This window comes from Conger conger, chromosome 9, assembly GCF_963514075.1.
Source record: "Conger conger chromosome 9, fConCon1.1, whole genome shotgun sequence".
NCBI classification, from domain to species: Eukaryota; Metazoa; Chordata; class Actinopteri; order Anguilliformes; family Congridae; genus Conger; species Conger conger.
This window is the reverse complement of record NC_083768.1, coordinates 51,452,146-51,478,662: the sequence shown is the minus strand read 5'-3', so window position 1 is coordinate 51,478,662 and position 26,517 is coordinate 51,452,146. Positions and strand designations below refer to the sequence as shown.

The 26,517-nt window shown below is 42.6% G+C and overlaps 1 protein-coding gene across 1 annotated transcript in view; it reads left to right on the top strand.

Moving 5' to 3' along the window:
- The first annotated feature begins 13,013 nt into the window (after positions 1–13,013).
- Positions 13,014–26,517, top strand: part of LOC133137233 (CMP-N-acetylneuraminate-beta-galactosamide-alpha-2,3-sialyltransferase 1-like) — a 40,870-nt gene continuing 27,366 nt past the window's right edge. The window contains exons 1-2 of the mRNA XM_061255370.1: positions 13,014–13,238; positions 23,853–24,670. Coding sequence (XP_061111354.1) covers positions 24,386–24,670 — 285 coding nt within the window. The 5' untranslated portion in view covers positions 13,014–13,238; positions 23,853–24,385. The remainder of the gene's footprint in view (positions 13,239–23,852; positions 24,671–26,517) is intronic.

Sequence of the window (26,517 nt, the reverse complement as noted above, 5' to 3'; positions counted from 1 at the left end):
TGCTTTAACTAAGCAAGTGTACCGGTCTACCTAATAAAGTGATCACTAGTATATAGGTACTGGCAGGATTTGTATATAATCTGACCTTGCAAGCATCTTTTCCCCACCCAGTATTTATTTTATGGTATTAATTTTCTCCACTTCCATCTGCAGCTTCCAGAGCCCCAGGAGGTTTGTCATCTGCTAGCCCCTTGATGCTATCGTCATATGTTAGTCACGTTTCATGTTTGTCATGTCATGTTTTATGTTTAGTTATTGTCTTGGTTATGTTATTGTCATGTCACGTATTATGTTAGTCTAGTATCACCACGTTTTTAGGTTTCATGTCATGTTATGTTTCATGTTTAGTTATTGTTACGATTTAATTGTTAGTCTTGCCATGTCATGTTATATAGTTTATTGTCATTGTTTTGCAAACTGTTTATGTCACAATTTATGTTCCATGGTAAGTTGTACTGTTCATTGATTTAGCATACACTTTTTCGTGTCTTTCTGCAAACCTTGCATTCCTGCTTTTTCTCTCTCCCTTTCTGTCACTCACACCCTAATTGTTTCAATTTCTATTCTATTCTATTTACTAACCTACTAATGCTAGATCAGGATTGGGTAATACTAACATTCTAATCATGTGTATCGCTGCGGGGTTTCCTCTTGACGCGGTAACGTAGATTTTTTTTTTTAATTGCTCATTTGAACAGCAAGGGTTAGGGCTTGAGCCAGGTTGTTTGTCTATTACCTGTTAATCACTTCTACTGGTTGCATACCTGTAGAGTGATTGAACATTTGTCTTAAGTAACTTAAATAGCTGTGGAATTTATCAGTAGATTAGCTTTGATTTGGTATTGCTTGTGAGCAATTGTAGGCCATTTAAATAGGCGTGTCAGAGCGACGCTCGCGTATATTAGACTGGTGAAAGTTGTCCTTAGTCAGTAAGTGCATCATTCTGACCAGGTGTTTAGTATCGCTGCGGGGTTTCCTCTTGACGCGGTAACGTAGATTTTTTTTAAATTGCTCATTTGAACAGCAAGGGTTAGGGCTTGAGCCAGGTTGTTTGTCTATTACCTGTTAATCACTTCTACTGGTTGCATACCTGTAGAGTGATTGAACATTTGTCTTAAGTAACTTAAATAGCTGTGGAATTTATCAGTAGATTAGCTTTGATTTGGTATTGCTTGTGAGCAATTGTAGGCCATTTAAATAGGCGTGTCAGAGCGACGCTCGCGTATATTAGACTGGCGAAAGTTGTCCTTAGTCAGTAAGTGCATCATTCTGACCAGGTGTTTAGTATCGCTGCGGGGTTTCCTCTTGACGCGGTAACGTTGATTTTTTTTTTGATTTTTTTTTTTTTAATTGCTCATTTGAACAGCAAGGGTTGGGGCTTGAACCAGGTTGTTTGTCTATTGTAGGCCATTTAGGCCATGTAGGCCATGTAGGCCATTTAAATAGGCGTGTCAGAGCGACGCTCGCGTCCCCGTTTGTGATGTTATGTTTCACCCCATCCCAGTCTGCTCTCTCCCTCGAAGACCCCCCCTGCGACGTGGGCCTCCACGGCGTCGGAACCCCTCAAACCTCAGCTATCCCCCGCTGACCCCCTGTGAGGACTTTGCTGTCACAGGGGGACTATGGAACTGCCAGTCTGCCACTCGGAAGGCTGACTTCATCCCTGCGTATGCCTCCCTCCAGTCCCTACAATTCCTTGCCCTAACTGAGACCTGGATCACACCTGACAACACCGCCACTCCCGCTGCCCTCTCATCCTCCTTCTCCTTCTCGCACACTCCCCGGCCTTCCGGCCGTGGCGGTGGTACTGGTCTTTTAATTTCCCCCTCGTGGAAATTCTCTGTTCTCCCCCTCTCTGACCTGTCCATATCCACTTTTGAATTCCATTCTGTTGCAGTATCCTACCCTACTAACCTTTTCATTGCAGTTATCTACCGTCCTCCAGGGCCCCTGGGAAACTTCCTTGATGAGCTAGACACCCTTCTCAGCTCCTTCCCTGAGGATGGCACCCCACTGATTCTCCTTGGAGACTTCAACATCCACCTAGAAGCCTCCCAGTCTGCTGCCTTCCTACCGCTAATCCACTCCTTCGGCCTCTCCCTGCAACACTCTCCTCCAACCCACAAGGCGGGCAATGTCCTAGACCTTGTCTTTGTAAGGAACTGCTCATGCTCCAATTTCACGGTTACCCCTCTGCATACATCTGATCACCACTTCATCTCATTCTCCCTCCCTCTTCCTCCCCATCCTCCTCCCCCTCCTCCCACCCACACTTCCTCAGCCCTCCGTAACCTCCGCTCCCTCTCACCCTCTTCCTTTGCCAGCACCGTCACCGCCTCACTCCCCCCTCTCGAATCCTTCTCCAAACTCCCCGCTGACTCTGCATCTGCCACCCTCCTTTCATCTCTCTCCTCCGCCTTTGACTCTCTCTGTCCCCCTGTCTCAAAGCCACCTCGCACATCCCCTCCAGTCCTTGGATATCTGACACCCTCCGTACCTCCAGGGCCAGCCTCCGCGCAGCGGAGAGGAAGTGGGGGAAATCCAGAGACACTTCCGACCTCATGACTTACCAGTCTCTCCTGGCGGCATTCTCTTCCGATGTCACTGCCGCCAAAGCAAAATACTATCAAACGCAAATTCAGAACTCTGCTTCTAACCCCCGGAAACTTTTCTCCATTTTCTCCTCTCTCCTCAACGCACCGCCTCCTCCTCCTCAGTCCTCCTTCGCTGCTGATGACTTTGCTGATTTCTTCGATGAGAAGGTCGCAGTCATCCGCAGATCCTTTACAACCGCCGCCCCCCTCACTGTGCCCTTCCCCCCCTCTAGGCCCATCCCTTCCTTTTCCACTTTCTCCCCCCTTACAGACTCTGATGTTTCTCAACTCCTGCTCTGCCACCGCCCTACAACCTGTGCCCTTGACCCTATCCCCTCTTCTCTTCTCCAAACTATCACACCTGACATTCTCCCATTTGTCACCTCCCTTGTCAACTCCTCCCTGTCTTCCGGCTGTTTTCCGGCATCCTCCAAGAGGGCCCACATCACTCCGCTGCTAAAAAAGCCTACCCTGGATCCCTCCATCATCCAGAACTACCGCCCGGTATCTCTTCTTCCTTTCCTTTCTAAAAATATAGAACGAGCCGCTTCTACTCAACTTTCTTCCTTCTTTTCTAACAACAACCTGCTAGACCCCCATCAGTCTGGCTTCAGATCGGGCCACTCGACAGAGACTGCGCTCCTCTCCGTCAGTGAGTCACTTCATGCCGCACGAGCAGCCTCCCTCTCCTCTGTCCTCATTCTTCTAGATCTCTCTGCTGCCTTCGACACTGTGGATCACTCCATCCTCCTGTCTGCCCTGTCAGCAACGGGCATCTGTGGCACAGCCCTGGACTGGATTGAGTCCTACCTCTCTGGTCGCTCCTTCCAGGTTGCCTGGGCTGGTTCGGTATCGACACCTCGGCCCCTCGCCACAGGAGTTCCCCACTACCACTGCTATGCGGACGATACCCAACTCTTCGTCTCGTTCCCGCCGTCTGATACGCAGGTTTCAGCCCGTATCTCTGCTTGCCTGAGGGACATCCAGAGCTGGATGGACAACCACCATCTAAAGCTCAACCCAGGTAAAACTGAAATGATATTCATCCCTGCTAATACCTCTCCCCATCTGGATCTCTCCATTTCCCTCGGGGATACCACACTCACGCCGTCACCCAGTGCAAGGAACCTTGGCGTGGTGATGGACAGCAGACTGTCCCTTTCCGAGAACATTGCGGCGGTGACCCGGTCTTGCAGGTTCTTCCTATACAACATACGGAGAATCCGCCCCTTTCTCACCCCCTACTCGACCCAGCTCCTGGTCCAAGCGATGGTTCTGTCCCGCCTGGACTACTGCAATTCCCTCTTGGCTGGCCTCCCAGCGTCCGCCATCAGACCCCTCCAAATCATCCAGAATGCAGCAGCTCGTCTGGTCTTCAACCTTCCCAAATACTCACACGTCACCCCCCTGCTTACTTCCCTCCACTGGCTGCCTGTCATGGCTCGCATCAAATTCAAAACATTGGTGCTAGCCTTCCAAGCAGTTAAAGGGTCTTCCCCAGCTTATCTGCAAAAAATCATCAGACCCTACACCCCTGCCAGACCTCTTCGTTCAGCCTCCCCCTCTCAGAACCTCCACCTCACGCTCACGACTACTGTCTGTTCTGGCTCCACGGTGGTGGAACGAACTCCCCGTTGAGGTCAGAACTATAGAATCTCTCCCCACCTTCAAGCGCAAGCTGAAGACACACGTCTTCAAACAGCACCTCTCCCCATCCCTCCCTACCTCCCTGTGAACCTTAATTGTTGTCTCTGTGACTTGTGTATCGGTATTTTAGTTGGCTAGGTAAGCAGTGTTTGGATAGTTAACTTTGGTGACTTTTGCTCTGTTTGTTTGTTCAAAAAAAAAAAAAAAAAAAAAAAAAAAAGGCCCTTGTCCTTATCTTTGTTGTACAGGTAGCAGTTGAAATTGTACTTACCTCTAGGGTCTTTCAGCGAACTTATCCCTGGTTATGGGTATGCACTTTGTTGTACGTCGCTCTGGATAAGAGCGTCTGCCAAATGCCAATAATGTAATGTAATGTTCATGTTACCTTACGTTTCTTGTGCATGTCATTTACTAATTTACTAATGCTAGGGCAGGATAGGTTTATTACTAACGATTACTAATTACCTCGTAATAACTTGTCAATACTCCACACCTGATTTCCATTCTCTTACTGCTCTCAAGCTAATTGTCTACACCTGTCTACACCTGCATATAAGCTCAGTTTTATGTCATGTCTGTGCAAAATTGTTTGCCTCCTGTTCGTCAGTGCATTCTCTTGAGCGTTTATACCAAGCCATTGTCTACCCGTTACGATCCCAGCCTGTTTTTGACCATTGTTTATTGACTTCTGTTTTATTGACCATCGCCTGCCTGTACCACGACTTTGCCTGCTGTTTTTGTGCTTTTGCCCCACGGAGCAGACTTCGGTCTTGACTTTTGCACCGTCATTGACCCTGAGCCTGCCTACCGTCCGCCTGTACTTCTGCCCCGCTGACAGCTTTCCTGGCTACCGGACTTCCTGCATGGTGTACCGACTACTAGACTGCCTTCTCCCTCGGTACTGCACTTTGGTTTTCTGGCTGGATATTTACGTGTATGAACATTGCTTGTTTTTGACTACGCTCTCTGGATATTCCCCAAATAAAGCCCTGACGGGACTTTACTACACTACTGTTTCTGAGTCGTGCATTTTGGGTCCAAACCCCCACGCACCCGTCTCAGAACAATTTCGGCAACATGGACCCGGCTGACTCAACCGCCATGTTCTACGCCCTCCAGGAACAAGGCGCCATAGTCCAGCAACACTCTCAAGGAATCTCCGAACTTCGTCTGGAGATTCGAGAGCTGCGTGTGGAGATGAGGAGACTCGCCATCGCGGTTCAGCCACACCCACTGGAAGAACCTGCCAACCCGCCTGCACCTCCACCTTCCAACCCCATGGGAACCTGGCAATTCCGGGAGCCACAACAACCCCCCCCCCGGAGAGGTTCGGCTGAGAACCGGAGAGATGCAAGGCGTTCCTGCTCCAGTGTGACTTTGTGTTCCGCCAGCAACCACAGACCTACAACAGCGATGACCGCCGGATTGGGGCTACGTGATGGGGCTACTCAAGGGGAGAGCCTTGGACTGGGCTACAGCTGTGTGTTCCGGGGGTTAATTCCCTCCCTGGTTCCCAACCTTTGCTGAAGAGATCCGCAAGGTCTTCCAGCACGCATCCAGCGACCAAGAGCCGTCCCAGCGCCTGATCGCCCTTCGCCAAGGCAGGAGAACTGCGGCAGACCATTCCATTGACTTCCGCACTCTCGCGGCAGCCACCAACTGGAATGATGCGGCTCTGGCAAACCTGTTCCTGGCCAGCCTGAGTGAGGCGCGTCTTGAACCCATCACTCAGTTCGACCCACTCGTCCGTGCCACCATCCGTTTGGACAACCGTGGCAGACAACGCCGGACTGAGAGACAGGTCCCACCCGGCCAGCCGTCCCCAAGGCGAGGGTCAAGTCCCCGACCAGAGGAGAAGCAAGCCGATGGACTCGAACCCATGGACCTTTCCCGTGCCGGTATGAAGATCTCAACTGAGGAACGGACACGTCGGAGAGCAACCGATTCCTGCTTCCATTGTGGGAAGCTGGGACACACCCAAGTTCGGTGCACCCTCCGGTCCAAGAGATCTGCCTCATCTGTTGAGGTGAGAGTGCTCAACAGATATAAAGGGTCTGCCAGGAACGACCATCGCCCCACGATTACTGCCGTGTTGATGCTTTCCGACAGAGCAATCCAGGTTAACGCGTTGGTGGATTCCGGAGCTGACGCAAACCTCATAGACGAAGTGATGGTCATGGAACTGAACATTCCCACCCTCCCACTACCGCACCCTGAGAATGCTCGGTCGTTGGACGGAAAGACGTTCTGCCGCATGACCCACAACACCAAACCCATTCAGCTGATCATTTCTGGGAACCACCATGAGATGATTCAGTTCCGTGTCCCCTAACGACCAGCTCATTTTGGGATTACCCTGGCTCCAGAGACAGAACCCCACCATTGACTGAAGTTCATGCCAGATTCAAGCCTGGAGTCGTGAGTGTCACCAATTCTGCCTGCGATCCGCTCCTGCACCAGCTGAGGGTGTACCCAACCCACCACAAGTCCCCAAGCCCTCTCTGGAGAAGGTGCCCACCCCTTACCACGACCTAGGCACAGTCTTCTCCAAGACACAAGCACAGACACTTCCTCCTCATCGACCTTACGACTGCGCCATCAAGCTGCTACCCGGATCCACACTCCCCTCAAGCCGTTTCTACAACGTCTCCAGACCTGAAAGGGAGGCCATGGAGAAATACATCCGGGACTGCCTAGCCAATGGACTGATTCGCCCATCCTCCTCACCCGTGGGCGCCGGATTCTTCTTTGTACAGAAGAAGGATGGTTCATTGTGTCCCTGCATCGACTTCAGGGAGCTTAACAACATCACTGTCAAGAACAAATACCCTCTGCCATTGATGGACTCCACTTTTCATCCTCTACACGATGCCACTATCTTCACCAAGTTAGACCTATGCAACGCCTACCACCTGGTCCGTATTCGAGAGGGTGAGGAGTGGAAAACCGGCTTCAATACCTCTCTCGGACACTTTGAGTACCTAGTCATGCCATTTGGCCTCACTAACGCACCCACTGTGTTCCAGGTGTTAGTTAACAATGTTCTTTGGGACTTACTGGGCCGACACGTATTTGTTTACCTCGACGATATCCTGATCTACTCCACCAATGCCAAGGAACATGAGAAGCACGTCAGGCAAGTTCTCCAGAGACTGTTGGAGAACAAACTGTTCATCAAGGCAGAGAAATGTGTTTTCCATACTGACACTGTCGAGTTCCTAGGTTTCATTTTGGAAAAGGGACAGATCAGGGAGGATCCCAAGAAGGTTCAGGCGGTCACTAACTGGCCCATGCCTGTCTCTCGAAAACACCTCCAACGCTTCTTGGGATTCGCCAACTTTTACAGAAGATTTATCAGGTCCTACAGTCAGGTTGTCTCCCCCCTCACCAAGCTTACATCCACCGCCATGCCATTCCATCGGGGTCCCGAAGCAGAGGGCGCATTTACCAAGATCAAGAGACTGTTCTCCTCCACTCCCATCCTGGTGCACCCCGACTCCACCCGCCAGTTTGTCGTGGAGACGGATGCGTCCGCCACTGGGGTAGGAGCCGTGCTGTCACAAGTCTCTGCCTCCGACAACCGGTTACAACCATGCGCTTTCTTCTCCAAAAAGCTTTCACCGGCAGAGAGAAACTATGACGTGGGGAACCGAGAACTCCTCGCTGTCAAACTGGCACTAGAGAAGTGGAGGCATTGGCTGGAGGGATCCGAGAAACCTTTTGTCGTCTGGACAGACCACAAGAACTTGGCGTACCTCCAAACACCAAAAAGACTCAACTCACACCAAGCTAGATGGGCACTATTCTTCGGAAGATTCAACTTCGCACTCACCTACCACCCAGGTTCCCAGAACATTAAGCCAGATGCCCTGTCCCAACAATTTAACACCAGTCCCAAGCGTGAGGCACCTGAGAACATCCTCCCAGGTTCCTGCACCATCGCGTCAGTAACTTAGAAGATTGAGGCGGTGATCCAGAGGGCTCTATGGGAGGAGTCCGATCCCAGCAGTTTATGAGATACTCAAACAACCATGGTGATGGGTCATTACACTATGGAGATCTGAACATAATGAAAAAATAAGGCTGATATCAATTAATGTCAATTAAACCCATTCTCAGCTTCAGGAAAGAGTATTCAGAAATACATTCTGGATACTTAGCATAAAATCACATCTAAGGAAATCTGCGAATGAGAAATGCTGTGAAATCAAGAACTTGGCATTTTAATTGTAACAGGAGAGACTGTGTAAGGATTGAATAAAGAAATTGTCTCATCAGGTGGTCCAGTGGTTCCCAAACTCAGTTGCACTCAATTTTCCACAACTGACCACTTGAGGCACGTACTATACAATAGGTACAATTAATCACAAAAAAAACATGTTTTAAGTTAAATGTTTGCATTTGTTGAAAGCCTCAAAAGACCGGAGATTATATTGATCAGCCCAAACGTTATATCAGCCTGCTCTCCACCAAGGTATCAGCACAGATCTAGGTTCAAGATTCAGACCTCTCAAAGAATTCACAATCTTAGTGCACATTAACTAGTTCAGTTGTGAAGTGTACTAGTGGAATTATTTACTCAGCTAGTTGATCATATTTGTTCACTAGTGAGAATTTTTGTGTAACTAGTAAGCAATAAATGGCAACTAGTAATGTTTGATATCACAAATGTGCACAGGAACTAGTTTCATAACTATCTAACTAGTTGCACGAGGTGTGCCACCTGTTCTGAACAAGGCACAACACGTTATGGAAAAGTGCAACTAGTGGCCAAAATACGTAACACGCTGCTTAAATGTCACAACATGTTCAGAATGGAATCGAACGAGTTAGAAAAACTGCCTTGAACTAGCGAACGTGTAAGGAAAACATATCTTATTTTGGTTATAACTAGTGAACTAGTGGACTCTTTTTAATGTAACACGTAAAAAATGTAGAGTGCACAGGGTGCAGCCAAATTGTGGATCCAGAAGAATATATAAATAAGAATAAAAATAAGCAATCCAATATGGACTTTTCTGTACCCTTCTTTGACACACCATTTTCTTACGATAAGATAGATAAAATACATTCACTGAGCAATTTATTTGGAACACTATACTGATACAAGGTAGGGCCTCCCTTTGCTCTCAAAACAGCCTCAATTCTTCCTGGCATTCATTCCACAAGATGTTGAAAACATTCCTTTGACATTCATGCTCCCATTCTACCACATCCCAAATGTTTTCTATTGGATTCAGATCCAGGGACTGGGAAGGCCACTGAAGAACACTGAACTTTGTCATGTTCATGAAACCAGTTTGAGATGACTTTTGCTTTGTGCCGTGGTGCATTATCATGCTGGAAGTAGCCCTTAGAACAGGGGTCAGGAACCTTTTTGGCTGGGAGAGCCATGAAAGCCAAATATTTTAAAATGTATTTCCTTGAGAGCCATATAATATGTATTAACACTGAATACAACTTAATGCGTGCATTTTTAAAGTAAGACCAACATTTTTCAAGTATAACACGTCTCTGAATACTTAAAGTGCTATATATAATACATTTATATTAATTCTTCTTAATAATGTTGTTATACTGTAGCTAACCAATAATAAATAAAATACTTATTGCCATTAATGCGACTTCTGGTGCTGCATGGTTTTGCTGATGGCCTTGTAGTCTGGTTCATATGTGGTGAGGTTAAGCTTCATGCAGGCGTTGAGGCTTTCGTCCGTTAAACGTGAGCTTAGGTTGGTCTTTATGTTTTTCAGATGTGAGAAGGACTGCTCACATGCATATGTAGAGCCAAACATGGTCAATACGGCAATACTCACACGCTGCATTGTGTGGTATGTGACAGGAAGCGCGTTCCAAGTTTTGAGAATCAGCTGGTCTTCAGGTTGAAGTTTTTTCATTTCTGTCCACTTGTGTTTACTCGCCAGCTCTGCTCGCTGTCGCGCAAGTTCTTCCAACTCTCCATTCAGTGACTTGAACTTACTCACCCACATGTCTGAGGCCTTCAGGTCAGCAACTTCTACCTCAAAGTCTCGGCTTTGTCCACTGCACACTCGTGTGGATGAGTGATGAAATTAAAAAGACCAGTGCGCTCACGAAATTCTCTAAAACGTGCTTTGAATGACTGCAGGAGATTAGATGTGAAGCCAGCGAGCTGCTGGAGATAAAAATGTTGAGCGGGGTCACTTGCTAAGCACGCATCTTTAAATTCTCTCAGTCTTTCAAAGTGTATAAAACGACCTGTTTCAATATCCCTGATAAAGAGTTCCAGCTTGTTTTCAAATGCAAACACTGCCTGTTGAAGGGATAAGACTGTATTTCCAATGCCTTGCATTTTCACAGTGAGCTAGTTCAGATGTTCAGTCATGCCCACGAGATAGTGAAACAGCACTCAGTGTTAGCTAGCTCAGGATGCTCGACGCCTTTCATTTCGAGAAAAGTCCGGATTTCACTCAGGCAAGCCACAAAACGGCTGAGCACCTTCCCCCTTGACAACCAACGCACATTGCTGTGTAAAAGCAGACCGGGATAATTATTCCCAACTTCGTCTAACAGTGTTTTAAACTGGAGATCATTTAAAGCTCTGGCAACAATATAGTTGACTACCCGAATGACCAGCAACATCACCTCACCAAGCTGCTCGCCACACGTTTGAGCACCGAGCGCCTCCTGGTGTAGAATGCAATGAAAAATTAGGATGGGTCTATTTTCATGTTCACGAAGAAGCTCAGACACACACAGTGTGTCACCGGCAGTATGGAGCTGCGTTTATGTCCTTAACTTGTGTTTCCTCGACTTGATTTGCCATCATGATGGTACGATCGTGAACTGTTTTTTCTGACAGAGGCATGTCTTTTATTCGTTTGATTATCCTGTTTTTATCTGAAAAGTCATCAAAAAATTCATTGGCCACATCAAGCATGAATGTTTTGGCATACTCACCATCTGTGAATGGCTTTCCATTCCTAACTATTGCTAAAGAACCAGCAAAGCTAGCCAAATTCCAGTTACCTTGACTGGTCCATACACGGAGTTGCTGCTGACTGGCTTGCACTCTGCACAGTAGCTCTTGGCATGCCTTTTTCCTGCTGTCCCCCGCTGGATATTTCGATGCAAATGAAGCATGGCGTGTATCGAAGTGCTGCTTTACATTTGACTGTTTCATCAATGAAATTTTATCATTGCATATTAGACACACCGCAGAACCTGCTCTCTCCACAAAGGCAAATTCCCCCAAATGTCCATTTGGCCTGAAACGTACGGTAATCCTCATCTTTTTTTCTTTTTGCCATCTTCTTTGTCATAAGGGTTTGATGCAGATAAACTAGCTGACTATCTGACTAAAAGTAGGGAAGTTTATTTCTTGACCTTACAACGACCCGTGTCGTAGGCTACCGCATTATCCAATGAAAATAGAGTTTTTAGTGTCGACAGATTAAAATAGATAAGAATGTTTTATATATATATTTTTTTTAAACTGTAATTTGTGTAAAATGTTTTACTTTAAAACGACACAGTAGAATTATTCATTACTTATCGTGTTAAGAAATGTCGGCTAAAATTTGTCTGCAAGCCAGATGCAGTCATCGAAAGAACCATATCTGGCTCGCGAGCCATAGGTTCCCGACCCCTGCCTTAGAAGGTGGGTACATTGTGGCCATGAAGGGATGCACATGGTCAGCAACAATAAGCAAATAGGCTGTGGCATTGAAGCTATGATTTATTGGTATTAACGAGCCCAAATTGTGCCAAGAAAACATTCCGCCACCATTACAACAATTTTACCAGCCTGGACAATTGACACAAGGCAGGTTGGGTCCACGGATTCATGCTGTTGTAGGTGAATTCTGACCCAATGTATCTGTATGATTTTATGCATTGGACTGCTGCCACCAGATTGGCTAATTAGATAATTGCATGAATAAGTAGGCATAATAAAATGGCCACTGAGTGTAACTGTTTTCATAACTATGATTATTCATATACCTGAATGTAACAAGATTGAGTTGTAAATATATGTTTCTATATCAAAGAGAAAATACAAATTCAAAGTCATAAAATAAATAAATAGTCAAATAGATGATGCCAAGTTGGTTAGTATGGGATGGGTCTGTATCAGCAAATGTAAATAAATAGCTCAGCCTACTATAGTGGGAGATATATGTTACAAATTACGTTGCCATATTGAAATAAAGATTTTAAACAAAAAAGGCTAAGTTTTGCATATGTAACACATAACCAGGAATACAGCCCATTGACCACTCAAGTAGGCTAGCCTATAGGATAGTGGATGGCTATCAACCTCTTATGTGTCTGATTGCTCTTAAAACAAATAGATGAAATGCATTTATACAGATTATTTTATACAGATTATACAGTTATACCAATTATTTAAGTAATTTTTCTTTTAAAGAAACAGTACTCTAACTTGAGTACAGTTTTTGGCTACTCTACCCACCTCTGCTAGTAGAATAAAAGTGCAACTACTGGCTCAAAACGAATGACTAGTAAGGTGCAATTCTTTGATATCAACAAGGCTTCGTTCAACTAGTAAGACAAAATGTCCAACACGCTGTGAAAAACAGGCAAGTATATGGAATAAATACTTATTCAGCTCGCCATATGAGTAGCTCAGATGAGAGAAAGCATAATGTAATTTTTTTTCAGGCTCTGGAAGGGCGTTACCACAACAGGATATTAAAAATACGATCCTCTTGGATCCGCGTCACCCGCACTGTTGTGCGACGGAGCTTTCGTTAGACTAGAATTGGCTACAATAGCCTCCATTTATGTGTAGCCTATACGACCACGGCTACCGCAGCACTGCTGGAAATACAACATGCTTCGGGGAAGTGTCCCTCCACAGTTATAATCGGCAATTATGAACTGGATACATTTAGGCTCTTCTTTATTTTGTGTCTGTTAAGTGTTCAATTGATGGGTTGACTACGGAATAAGTCCAAAGGATATCAGTTTCTCGAGGACAGCCCGAGATCGGAAGTAAGTAGGCTATGATCGATTAGGTTAATATATTGACACAGCTGCAGTGACTTCTTGTTCTGTTTAGATATGTGCATATTGTTATTTATTCCGTTATTTCGAACCACGGAGCGGTAATCACTATTAGCTTGAGTAATCAGCATTATTCTGAATTCCGTAGCCTATCTTCCGTGCAGCAGGAGACAAGAGTTACTTCAAGAGTTAGAACGTAATAAAAAATATTTTCAGGAACATATACATGTTTGTCATTAAAATAAACAGTAGGCTAAGAAGTAGCATCTTGTTAGATGTTTATATTTTATGGGAGAGACTACATGCATGCAGATGACCAGAATATAGTCAACGGCATGCATGTCTTTTTATCCCTTTGTACGTTCTCTTTATCCCTTTGTACGTTCGGTTCTGTTTGCACCAACTGGACTTATGCCTGGTAGTATCGTTACGCCGAACGTAGAATGTAAAATACACCTGTTGCACAAACTTGGGGTATCGCTATAACTTATTATTACTAAACAAAATTATACGCCTACTACGGGGTATGCATAAGAACTGAAACGTAGATACTATTCCTATAAGTAGCTAACGCTTTTTGCAAAATAATAATTTAAAAAACATCTGAATGTTGTCTCGTTTATCAATCAGCGCACTTTAACACGCGAGCGAATAACATAACATAACATAAAACAAGGTAATGGCGAGAACCATTCAGCCCAGGAATGCTCGCCTTTTCCTATCCCTAAGTGTACCGACTACCTAGTTTGCCTAAAAGCTAAATAGAATCTAACACCGTATCAAGACTGATCTGTCAAACCTCCACTACATGTACTGGCAAGCTATTCCACACATTGACCACTCGCTGTGTGAAAACAAGTTCGTAATATAAATAGTTCCTGATATCTGTAAAAATACTTCCTAATATATGTAATTCCGGGCAAATCCTCTCCTTTGTAGATAGTGAGTTTATTGGACGCTTTTGTTTTTTTATGGTTGACCTGTTTGAATTAACGAGTTCTCTCCTCAGTCGGATCACGTCTCTGGTCGCAACGGTGCGCTGTCTGCGGCACATGGCAGCACCAAGATTATATGCTAGTCAAGCTAATTGTGCTTTTGAGAATACTTCAGGAGGGGGATTCTGTCAACAAATCAAGCAGCAGCAGCAGTATTGTAGGCAAACGCGATGTAAGGTGTCAACGTGAATGCCCAGAGTGGTATTTTTAGATGGATGGCATAAATATTTATGTAGTGTAGCTAAGGCCAACTTTTTTACGTGAACAATCAATTGCCATATGGTAGGCTACCGAGGAGCTTGTGAAATTGTGCTTCTTAAATTAGCATGTATCTTGTGAATAGCAGATGGCGGTCGGATATACACTCAAAGCAACCACTTTATTAGGCGTGTCCATTCTCCTCTGACCTCCCTCATTAACAAGCTGTTTTTGCCGACAGGACACCGCCTCATTTATTGGGATTTTTTTTACCTTTCTCTGTAAACTCTGGCTGGGTCAGAAATCCCAGGAGAATAGCAGTTTCTGAGATACTGAGTCTGGCACCAACAGTCATTCCACTGTCAAAGTCACATTTCACATTTCTTCCCCATCAATCCCATGACTGGTCTGAACAACAAACCTCTAAACCATGTCTCCATGCTTCTATGCATTGAGTTGCTGCACATGATTGGCTGATCAGACATTTACATTAACAAGCTGGTTTACAGGTCTACCTAATAGAATGGTCACTGAGTGAATTGTTCTGCTGAAAGACACACAAAGGCTAATCTGCATCTGCAGAGAGAAAGATAGTGTTGAAGCAGAAGTACCATGCTGCATGATGAAGTTGCTCCCAATTAGTTTGAACTCATTTCTCCACCGTGCGTCACAGATGAGCTTGTATGTTTTGGAAAGCCACCATGCACAGTGGTATTCCAGGACAGGGTTTGAGAACCACTGGCTTATGGAAATTTGTTTTGGCCCTGAATGCTTCATGGCCAAAGGTATGTAAACCAGAGGAACCAAAATAATTTAAGGTTCCTCATTTTGGAAAGGAAGTACAGAAGTCACAAAATGTCATTTAGTGACATTTAATATTTTGTAGATTTTCTGATAATTTCCAGTGGTAATTGTTCAGCCCTGTTTGTGACTATATCATGGAACTGCAAATCCTTTTAGTTTGAAGACATACCCAGTGCCAGATGAGGCATAGCAGGGGCATATTCAATCTGAAAACGTTTTGCTATGTTTTTCTACGGTTTCTGTGTTGAATGATATGTTTGCTCCCAACGGTGTGCAATGTTTTACAACAGGCTTTGAGGTATGTTTGCTCCCTTTTGGTGGGTCTGTCAGGGGTGTAGCCCAAATCAATTATGATGTAGGGTTATGCTTTAAAGGCCACAGAATGCCTTCTCAGATGCCATTGGAGCAAACTGTCAGTCCACAGTTTGCAACAGGATGTTCAGTGCACCACCATTAAAATACTGAACCGAAGATTCAAGCCTCCTGATTGGTCAGGCAGAAAAGTGTGTGATGGCAGCTAGGGATGTATATTTAGTATTCGGTTATTCTTGAGGTGAAAATAACGGATATTCGGTTAATCGGGAATATAATTAGACATTCTGGACCATACCAAGATCACGTTTATTGATAACTTCTTTTCCATTTTTTTAGAGAATATAGACTAGTAAGCTATGTTATTATTGCGTGCTGATAAGGAACTAATATCATCAGTACATTTCATCCCCCACCCTACAAAAAATAAAACATCAATGTTTCATTGAATCAACTATTTTTTTTAAATAAATGAAAATACAGGGTAAATTATGCTTATCTACCTTAGCCTAATGTAATGTGAAAAACTGATTATCATTAGTCTAACTGCAACTGGTAATTATCTTTCCCAAAAACGAAAAAGTATTTGATTACTGGTAACCTCCCATGTTTAATCGTTTTTTCACATATCTGTTCACATCCCAAATAGGAACTCCACCCACGCAAAGTTTCTGGTGTGCAGTGAACACTTTAACAGGTAGACCTGTACACCAGCTTGTTAATGCAAATACTTAAACATGTGGCTGCAACTAAATGCATAAAAGCATGTAGACATGGTCAAGAGGTTCAGCTGTTTTTCAGACAAAATGTTAGCATGGGGAAAAAATGTGATCTAAGTAAATTTGACCATGGAATGATTCTTGGTGCCAGACTGGATGGTTTGAATCTCAGAAACTGCTGATCTAGTGGAATTTTCACACATAACAGACTTTACAGTTTGCAGAGAATGGTGTGAAACACAAAAAACATCCACTGACAAGCAGTTCTGCTGGCAAAAACATATTGTTGGTCAAAGCTGACAGGAAGGTGACAGTAACGTAACTCTGAGGTGGTCATTACACGGTTTTAACGCACTCTGCAAGTTTTGTGCCCCGCATCATGCATTAAATGCATTGTCTTCACCCTGGCATTGTCTATATAAAGAATCATGATCAATATGTATGCATCAGCCATCGGCCACCTTGCTGTCTGAATATCGTCATCGGCCATAAAAGACCTATATCTACATTACATTACATTACATGGCATTTAGCAGACGCTCTTATCCAGAGCGACGTACAACGAAGTGCAGATCAAACACAAGTACATGTGCGAAGAGGACCTGAGAGGATATCTATTTCATATGAGTTGATATATTTCAGAATCTCTTGTTTCTAGCGATACCAACATTATATTTGTACTCCAGATATTAAGCAAGTTATGCTCATTTAAATATGAACTGTCACCAAACCATGTTTTTGATTTATTCACACATTTAATTAGAACTGTAGCAATCCGGGTTCATTATAACTGAAAGCTAGAAAAGCTTATACTGAAGAGTTTACACAATACTGATACAATTCAATGATATATAGTAATTCCCACTTGAAAAAATATGCAAATATGTTTTCATTAGTCAGTCAAAACAGTTGATCTATAGAAAAAAATATTATTGTATTATTTCCAGCATCTTACAATTGACCCATTTTGGATAGATGTGGAGGGTACACTGTTTACATTTAATTTACTTTAGTAGATTATGTGTATCACCATCAGACTTTGTATAGGTTTACCCGTTTTACATTTGGAACTCTCCAGTATTTCATTGCGAAATAAACTTTTTTGCATTTTCATCTACATCTACTAAACTTATTATTAAATTATGTCAGTATTATAAATGGTACAAGTGTCTTGCTTCGTTTAAGCCATTTTTCAAGTCTCTGAAATTCTCACCTCTGTTGTTATAATGCGTCAAAGTAGAACACTGAGCTTGGGTTGTGTAGTGCAGTTTGGGGAGGACAGAGGCAAAGTGAGCTGAAAACCCCACAGGGTTGTTTTATTTAAAGGGCAGGGAAAAGGGGGTGAGGCCTGTAGGCCCAGGTGCACAGGGTTCAGCCCCTTTGGTGATAGTCTTGTGGAGGTGCAGAGGGCAGGGTGGGTGGCAGCAGAGCGTGGTAGCAGTCCAGGTGGTGGCGTGCAGCTATTTATTGTCTACGAGGGTTGGTGCCTACTTACCCTTTGTCTCCTGGCAGCCTCCCTTATACTGCAGCTCATCAGGGATCAAGGGTGGCTGCAACTGTGAGCTCTAATTGATGCCAGTTTTATCTTGTTGATTGTGAAGTGTAGTTCTCCATGGTCCTGGATGCTGCAGTACTGGGCTTTCCAACTGGGAGCTTTCCATGGTGCTGCTGTTCATCTGTAGGGACACTGGTGAAAGGAAAGAAGCCTTTATCAGGCCCAGATAATTGCCATATAACTATAAACAAGCATTCGAAGTCAGAGCAGTGGTATAGCATTATTTTATCACTGCTATGAACAGATTGTTCATTTTTTGTTATCAGATTGTGAGATTTGTCCAGCCCGTTTTATACATTTATTTCAATACATTTACTCTCTTTTTTCCATTTCAACTCCCAATCTGGCAACTTGTGGTGCGGGGAGGGGATCCTGTGGTGAAATACATTTTCCATCCCCTGCACCACAGATTGCCAGATTGAGAGTTGAAATGACCATGAAAACATTTAAACATGAGAGTAAATTAACTGAAATAAATGTAAAGGGGTTCATTTTATTTTAGGTATGTCATTTTCAAGCTTGTGTCAAGAAAAGGGTCCAATACTTAAGGGGTCAATGCGCCAGCACAGCTTGCGTACTGTAATAGTGTACTGCAATAGTGAAGCTGACATTTGGAATAACTGAAATAATGCATTATTCATTAGGCTATTTATATTCAGGAAGCTGTGCAAAATTTCCCTTTTACACCGAAGTTAAAGATAACATGAAGTATGTAGTATCATCATGTGCCGCAATAGTTTGTTTCATCCAATAGAGGCATTTATTCAATATCACAGGCTTTACATGAATATAATACAATAAACACATAACACATAAGTACACATGAGTTTTTTCCTCAGTTGCTTTGTAGATATACATTCTTCAGGTCTTACATTGTCACGGTTTACCACTACATTAAAAAATATATATTTATACAAACCTTGGTAGATTTGATATGAAAAGGTATTTTCACCATTTGCTGTCTGACTTTTTCCACATTAACACTTGCCCTTGCTGGTGTTCCATTTCTTTTGGTAAGCATTTACTGTACCTCTGACAGTTTTTCTTATTTCTCTGCCTCTCAGTGGCTTCCTTGATGGTCATTGGCACAACTCTGCTCCTCATGTTGACAAAGTCCACAGTCAATCAAAAGTCAAGAATCAAGATACTGAGAGCTTTCTCATAGCTGCACTATGCGGCAATTAAACACACATTACTAATCAGAAACAGTAGAGAAGCCGGCTGTCCATTTACTTTTGGTCCAACAAAATGTAGGGACCCTGTATAGAAAAGGATGTAATTCAAACATGGATCACCCAAAATTTCTGTAAATACCCTCGAAATACAGATGAGACTTCTTTGCACAACCCTCAAGATCCGGCAACCATTTTTGAGTGTTCTACTTTGAGATTTGTAATTCTAGACATGAGCATCACAGAGACTTGGCTTGGCTTAAATGAAGTACTTGTATCATTCACCATTCAGCCATATTTTATAGCTACATTACATTACATTACATTACATTACAAAGCATTTAGCAGATGCTCTTATCAGTTCCTTTTATCTCTTTACGTGTTGAATCATGTGTGTTTAGCTAAACCTTTATTTGTCTCAAACTGTAAGTTGCAGTGGCATCGTTTGTGGTACACTATCATATCTTAGTTATATAGATTATATAAATAAGTTTCCCCCTCATAATATAGTTGAGCTAAAGGGAAAACTTCAAGAAGATAAATAAATAGTGTTGTGCAGGACAATAAAGCAGGCCAATTCTCTGATCACTTATAATGATCCAATTACTCGTTCAACACTCGTGATCGGAAAAAAGTCAATATTCGTCACGGGTACTCGTATAAAACAAGTACACGGATCACCCCTACTGTCTTCAATTGTTTTTTCATCAATCACAGGCTTGTGTCTAATGTTACTTACAGTACAACAAATACATATTCATATAGTATATAATACATATAAAACTAAATTTAATAAAAGAAACAAAACCTTACAAAACGTCCCCCCATGCGTATCTCATTCGCATTGGCCAACTAACTGCATCTAAAGCAAACGCTTCTGATTGGCCTTTTTTGCATGTAAAGTCCAATTCCTTCTGTTTTCATGGAAACTTGGTGTGAGTCACGTACACAATACATTTAGCATACATTGACAAGGTCAAGGTGAATGTTGTTAACGAGACACTACGAACCAGACAGGCTCATACGGCTCAGCCAAAAGCGTTCCTGGTACAATTGTTCACTTGACGAATAAATAATAAATAAATAAGTGAATAAATAATCATTGTTGTTTAAGAATCCAGGCTACGCCACTAAATATCACGTATGTTGAGATGCAATGGTTAGAGTGTAGCAATTTACATATGCGCATATTACTGAATATTCAAAGCAAGCTGGAGAAGTTGCAGTACACATGCAAGAAATGTACTTAAAGTTCACCTTTCACTGTTTGAAGTGACACTGCTCTCACATATTAATGAGTAAAGATTAAGAAATCACAGTGGTCTTAGTAATCTAATTTAAAAAATTTTAAAACAATTAATATTATGTGTCAATATTGTGCATTGGGAAGTCAAGATTCTAAGGGTTCTGCCGATATGCTTGTTGCATATGTATGGTAAAATCTCACAGGTTAATCATCCAAATAGAAAGGAAAGTTGATCTGATCTGGTTGGTCTTGCTGACAACACCACCAACCCCAGTGGACAGAATCCAGAAGTGGGTGGAAACCTGGCAAATGAGATTCAATACAACTAAATGTAACGTTCTACACGTGGGACATACAAATATAAGGCAGGATTGCTTTATGGAGGGTAACAAATTGGAATGTGCTCAAGCTGGAAAAGATTTGGGGGTAATAGTTAACCAAATGCCAACAAGATGCTAGGATACAGTGTTTCATGTTTCATTTGGTGGTTTGTTTCTGCGGTAAGAATTCTGCCAGCAGGGGAAGAAATTATATAATTTGTAGCAATATATAATTCATAGTGGTTTAGGGTTTGCCTTTGACACAACCACCTCCAGGTAGCAAATGTGAGGGTATAGGGTATACAGTCAGGTCCATAAATATTGGGACATTGACACAATTCTCATCTTTTTGGCTCTATACACCACCACAATTGAAATGAAACGAACAAGATATGCTTTAACTGCAGACTTTCAGCTTTAATTTGAGGATATCTACATCCAAATCAGGTGAACGGTGTAGGAATTACAACAGTTTCTATATGTGCCTCCCACTTTTTAAAGGACCAAAAGTAATGGGACAATTGGCTGCTAGAGTTCATTTCAAGTGTGGTATTTGCATTTGGAATCTGTTGCTGTCAACTCTCAATATGAGATCCAAAGAGCTGTCACTATCAGTGAAGCAAGCCATTATTAGGCTGAAAAATCAAAACAAACCCATCAGAGAGATAGCAAAAATATTAGGTGTGGCCAAATCAACTGTTTGGAATATTCTTAAAAAGAAAGAACGCACCAGTGAGCTCAGCAACACCAAAAGACCCGGAAGACCACGGAAAACAACTGTGGTGGATGACAGAAGAATTCTTTCCCTGGTGAAGAAAAACCCCTTCACAACAGTTGGCCAGATCAAGAATACTCTCCAGGAGGTAGGTATATGTGTGTCAAAGTCAACAATCAAGAGAAGACTTCACCAGAGTGTATACAGAGGGTTCACCACAAGATGTAAACCATTGGTGAGCCTCAAAAACAGGAAGACCAGATTAAAGTTTGCCAATCAACATCTAAAAAAGCCTTTACAGTTCTGGAACAACATCCTATGGACAGATGAGATAAAGATCAACTTGTACCAGAATGATGTGAAGAGAAGAGTATGGAGAAGGAAAGGAAGTGGAATGTTATGCAATGGCCAAGTCAATCACCTGACCTGAATCCGATTGAACATGCATTTCACTTGCTGAAGACAAAACTGAAGGGAAAATGCCCCAAGAACAAGCAGGAACTGAAGACAGTTGCAGTAGAGGCCTGGCAGAGCATCACCAGGGATGAAACCCAGCATCTGGTGATGTCTATGCGTTCCAGACTTCAGGCTGTAATTGACTGCAAAGGATTTGCAACCAAGTATTAAAAAGTGAAAGTTTGATTTTTGATTGTTAGTTTGTCCCATTACTTTTGGTCCCTTAAAAAGAGGGAGGCACATATAGAAACTGTTGTAATTCCTACACCGTTCACCTGATTCGGATGTAAATACCCTCAAATGAAAACTGAAAGTCTGCAGTTAAAGCACATCTTGTTTGTTTCATTTCAAATCCATTGTGGTGGTGTATAGAGCCAAAAAGATGAGAATTGTGTCGATGTCCCAATATTTATGGACCTGACTGTATCTTCCACCGCAGCACCTGCATGTTGTATATAACTTTTACAGATTTAAATCGATCATCTAGTGGGACCTTTGCTGTTTATGGATAGTGCCGTTGGTGCCGTTGACTGTAATTGAATGGTCGATATCTTGCCAGGACATGTAGTGAAGGCAGAAACACTGGGGGTTTTCAAGACCAGGCTTCATACGGTGCTAGATACTATTTAGCTTTAAGGCAAACTAAGCAGTAGGTACACTTCGGGGTAGGAACAGGTGTGCATTGCTGGGCTGAATGGCCTGTTCTTACCTTACGTTGTGTTATGTAGATCATTATCCAAGTCATGGCATGCAAATAATATCCAAACAAATACAAAACATGACTCTTTCATTTAACATTATGTTAAAACATATAAAAGTTACTACATGGGGAAACCAAAATGTATAAAAAATACCATTTAATAAAAGCTCTGAATACATGGGTTTTAGACTGGCCAAGTCGATCACTTAGCCCAATTCAGCATGCATTTCACCTCCTGAAGAGGAGATTGAAGGGAAAACTGGAAGCCTGGAAAAGCATCACAAAAGAAGTGTTATGTACCGCTCTGAGAACCCAAACCACAGGATAATTCAAAATCGTGTTTAATACAAATATATACAAATGTCCCTACATCTTGCTACCTTTCCTGACTTTGCTTCCTGACAATAGTCAGCTTCAGGGAAGTTTCAACTAACTTAACTGAAAGTCCAGGTTCAGAACGGGGTGATGCCTTGCTGAATTCTGAGTTAACTCGACAAATAAAATATCCACTAAATAAATATCCACTCATTCTGCTGCTTTACGTGAGTGAAGAGACAAACGGTGCTGATTCCATGAAGAAGATGATATTTATTTGCCACTTTGTTTGTTTCCACAGTATTCCAATATAGCTCAGCAAATCAATACATTCAAAACCATAATTAGTTGCAACCTGTCCTCTGCCACAGCAGTCTCAAAGCTACAAGTGAACTATCACAACCAAACCCACAATGCAATGCTCTTAAAGCCACAAAACTCATTTTCTAACATTGAAACGTGGCCAACTGAGATGGAAATTGCTTCAATGGAGGAAATGAATGTAGCCTATACATACATACATTTCACATTACTTCTGGTTTCATGGGAGAGCTGTTCTATCACCGATATAATGTTATATATTTTTATTCTTAATAAAGAAAAATGAGGGTCCAGTTCCACTTCTGCGCTGACAAGCATTGATCAACCCATATTGTTTCTGCCACACATAATCCCCCTTAGCTACACCAGGGTCCGGCTAAACCAGGCTTTCCTGGACTTGTTTCAATTGGACTAGATTGTAAGTCAATTGTCACAGTCAAATGGACTCTTTATCTGTGATGAAGGATATTAGGTACTTAAAGAATTGTCTGATGGCTGTTATAGGAGGATTGTGGTCTAAAGCAAGGAAATACCCAACAAGAGGGTGAACAGTGATGGTTGAACAAAAGCATAAAAAACTTATATGATGCCAGCATATAGTGTAGCTATGCACCATAGCAATTAGTTCTGGCTGGAAATAAGATCAATTATTTTTGGTTTGTGAATGGATTCATTGGAGAGCAATCCCCTCTGTTGGGAATTCTCCAGGTTCATTACTGTTACTCCACCATAGTATTTCTTGAGTGTATTGAATCTTATTTGTTTTCTTTCTAGGTGGATGATTTTAAGTATGGCTATAGATTCACCACCCCTTGACCTCATTTAGCCAAAAACAAGACTCCCACCCCAGATCTGCCTGACCGGAAGCAAATAGATCATTACCTTCCAAGGAATCCCATTTCTGAAAAAGAAGAGGACAAGTATTTACCACATTGGGAAAAAAATATGCCGCATATATTTATATATTTTTAAAGATGAACAGTTTTTTAACACAGGACAGAAAATCTATTTCTTAAGATGCTGTTGATTGAGTCTCATGCTTACACTTCAAACCAACATATTTTCCTACCTGTTCATACATTGGTTGTATATATATTGTAATCTACAACACTGTAATTACATTCCATACAGTCATCATCATACAGAAAACCCCAAATTATAAACTGTAAGTGTTTGCCTGAGAACTGTTATAACAGGATGACATTCCTGTCATGCACTTATTTTCTGATGCAAGTCGAAACCTCAATAGAGGAAGCTTTCCTTCTTATTTAACATTTTGCAATCCCTAAACACTTATCATTTACAAAATGATGATCCTCAAGCAACCGAAAAGCAGGCTTTTCACTGTGCTGTTCTGCCTCACTACCATCACCATCCTTTTATTCAGCTACAACTACAGCATCACATCATCATACTTTTTCAAATTATGGCAGGTGGGCACACCTGTTTCCAAGTCACTGTGTGCCTGTAGCCAGTGTATCTCTGTAGAGGACGAAGACTCCTGGTTCATGGAACTCTTTAATAAGTCGATACCACCACTCATGTCACCGAATAACACCATGCTTTCTGAGAAAACCTATAAGTGGTGGCAGGTAAGCACATGCAAAAACATGGATCTCTACCAATCCACACAGTTCTCCTAATCCCAGGGGTTCATATAAGCACCTCTTTTCCAAAAACTTTAATTTGCACCTGAAGTTGTGGTCTGGTTTGTTATGGTACGGTAGTATGTTAGTGGTTGAGATACAGTATATAATGAATTTATATTTTGAGTATTGATATGATGAATGCATGAAACAGAATTGCATGAAATATTGCCCCCCGAAGAAAAGTGATGGACAATGAATTTATTTGATTAGTTTTTTTTACAAAAAGACAAAGGGATTTAAATTTGTGTTTTAGCCACCATTAAAAAAGTACACATGCTCATTAGATATGACACGCTTATCATTATCTTATCTGAAGCGAAAGTTCAGCAGGAATGCATTAAAACACATACATAAGAAAAAATGCATAATATGGAGTACAGTTATAATTACCAGCAGAACCACAAGCTCCAGTATATAACCCCTTTGATTACTATGAAGATTTTTTTTTACTTGAGTGCAATTAATAAACCCTCAGAGATCCAAAAGCAAGGTTTATCTTGTTTTTAACTATTACAATGTTGTTGGATTACAATTACAACAAAATTAGTCCCTGCTGCTTTTTATTTGACTGGATATACTTAACTTGGATTTAAACATACCAAACGTGATGCTGATTGAAGCTGTTTCAATGCCCAGGTTCTCTTCAGAGCCCAAATAAGCTTTCATATGGTTTCTGAAAGAGTTCTAATGCAAATGCCACTCCAGTATAATGGCAAGATCTCCCATAATTACACATTCTGTCATCTAGAGAGCTGTTTCTCAGCTGTTTCTCAGGGGTGTTTTAAGGGTGGTGAAAAAACATATAAATATAACCTTCCCTTTGTCTGAGGTTAAAGAAGATATGCTTTGTGCATTGCTGGGGAAGTAAAGTTTAAGGTGAAATATGGTGCATCAACTGTTAATACCCTTCACTTATCCAACATGTAAAGTAAATGTATTCAATGTACTTAGTTCATAATTACCAAAAGATTGTCAATTATCAAATAAATTGCTGAATTCATTGATAGGCAACAAAGCAACCTGTTGGATCAAAGTGTATCCACAACTCACAAGGAAATTGAGATTAAGTTACAACATAAAAATCTATGTCTAAATTTAAACCACCTAAAACAAAAAAGTAACAGACATAGACAAGTACCAGTTAGAAAAGATATGAGAGATATACTGGCTTATACTGTTAATTTCAAATGGGTTGCACAGAATGTATTGCTTTTGAGATAAGGCGGGACTTATTCCTTCGATGCTACCCAGGCCTTGAGGAACTATTAAAGTCCTAAATAAAATACTGTATTCCCTTGCTCTGGGGTGTGATCCGAGTGGAACATCAGTGCTCATTGCTCCAGGCTCCACTGCATGCAAGCGCAAACATGGAGGGACCAGGATAGCTCCCTTTCCTACCCGTGGAAGGAGAATACAGTGTTTATTCCAGGAGGGCAGAGCACTCGCATACGGACGGGCTCCTCTGAGAATCCTGCGGGATCCAGGAGCCGAAGTCAACCCTCTGATCAACTTCATCCAGAGTGTGGACACTGCCCAATCCCCCTGTGGACCCCACATCTTCCCCTGTGGAGGATCCAGCCCAATCTCCATCAGCCTGTCTCCTATTTCTGCAGATTCTGGAGGATCTGCAGGCAGCCACTCAGCAGGAAAAAGACTGCTCTGTGGGATTGGCTACTAAGCCATATACAGAGAGCATGGCCCCCCTCCCATGTCCACCCAGACACCGGGACATTGCTGCTCACATTCCCCTGCGCAGAGTCAGTTGGACTGAAGAGTGGGAGATCAGAGGA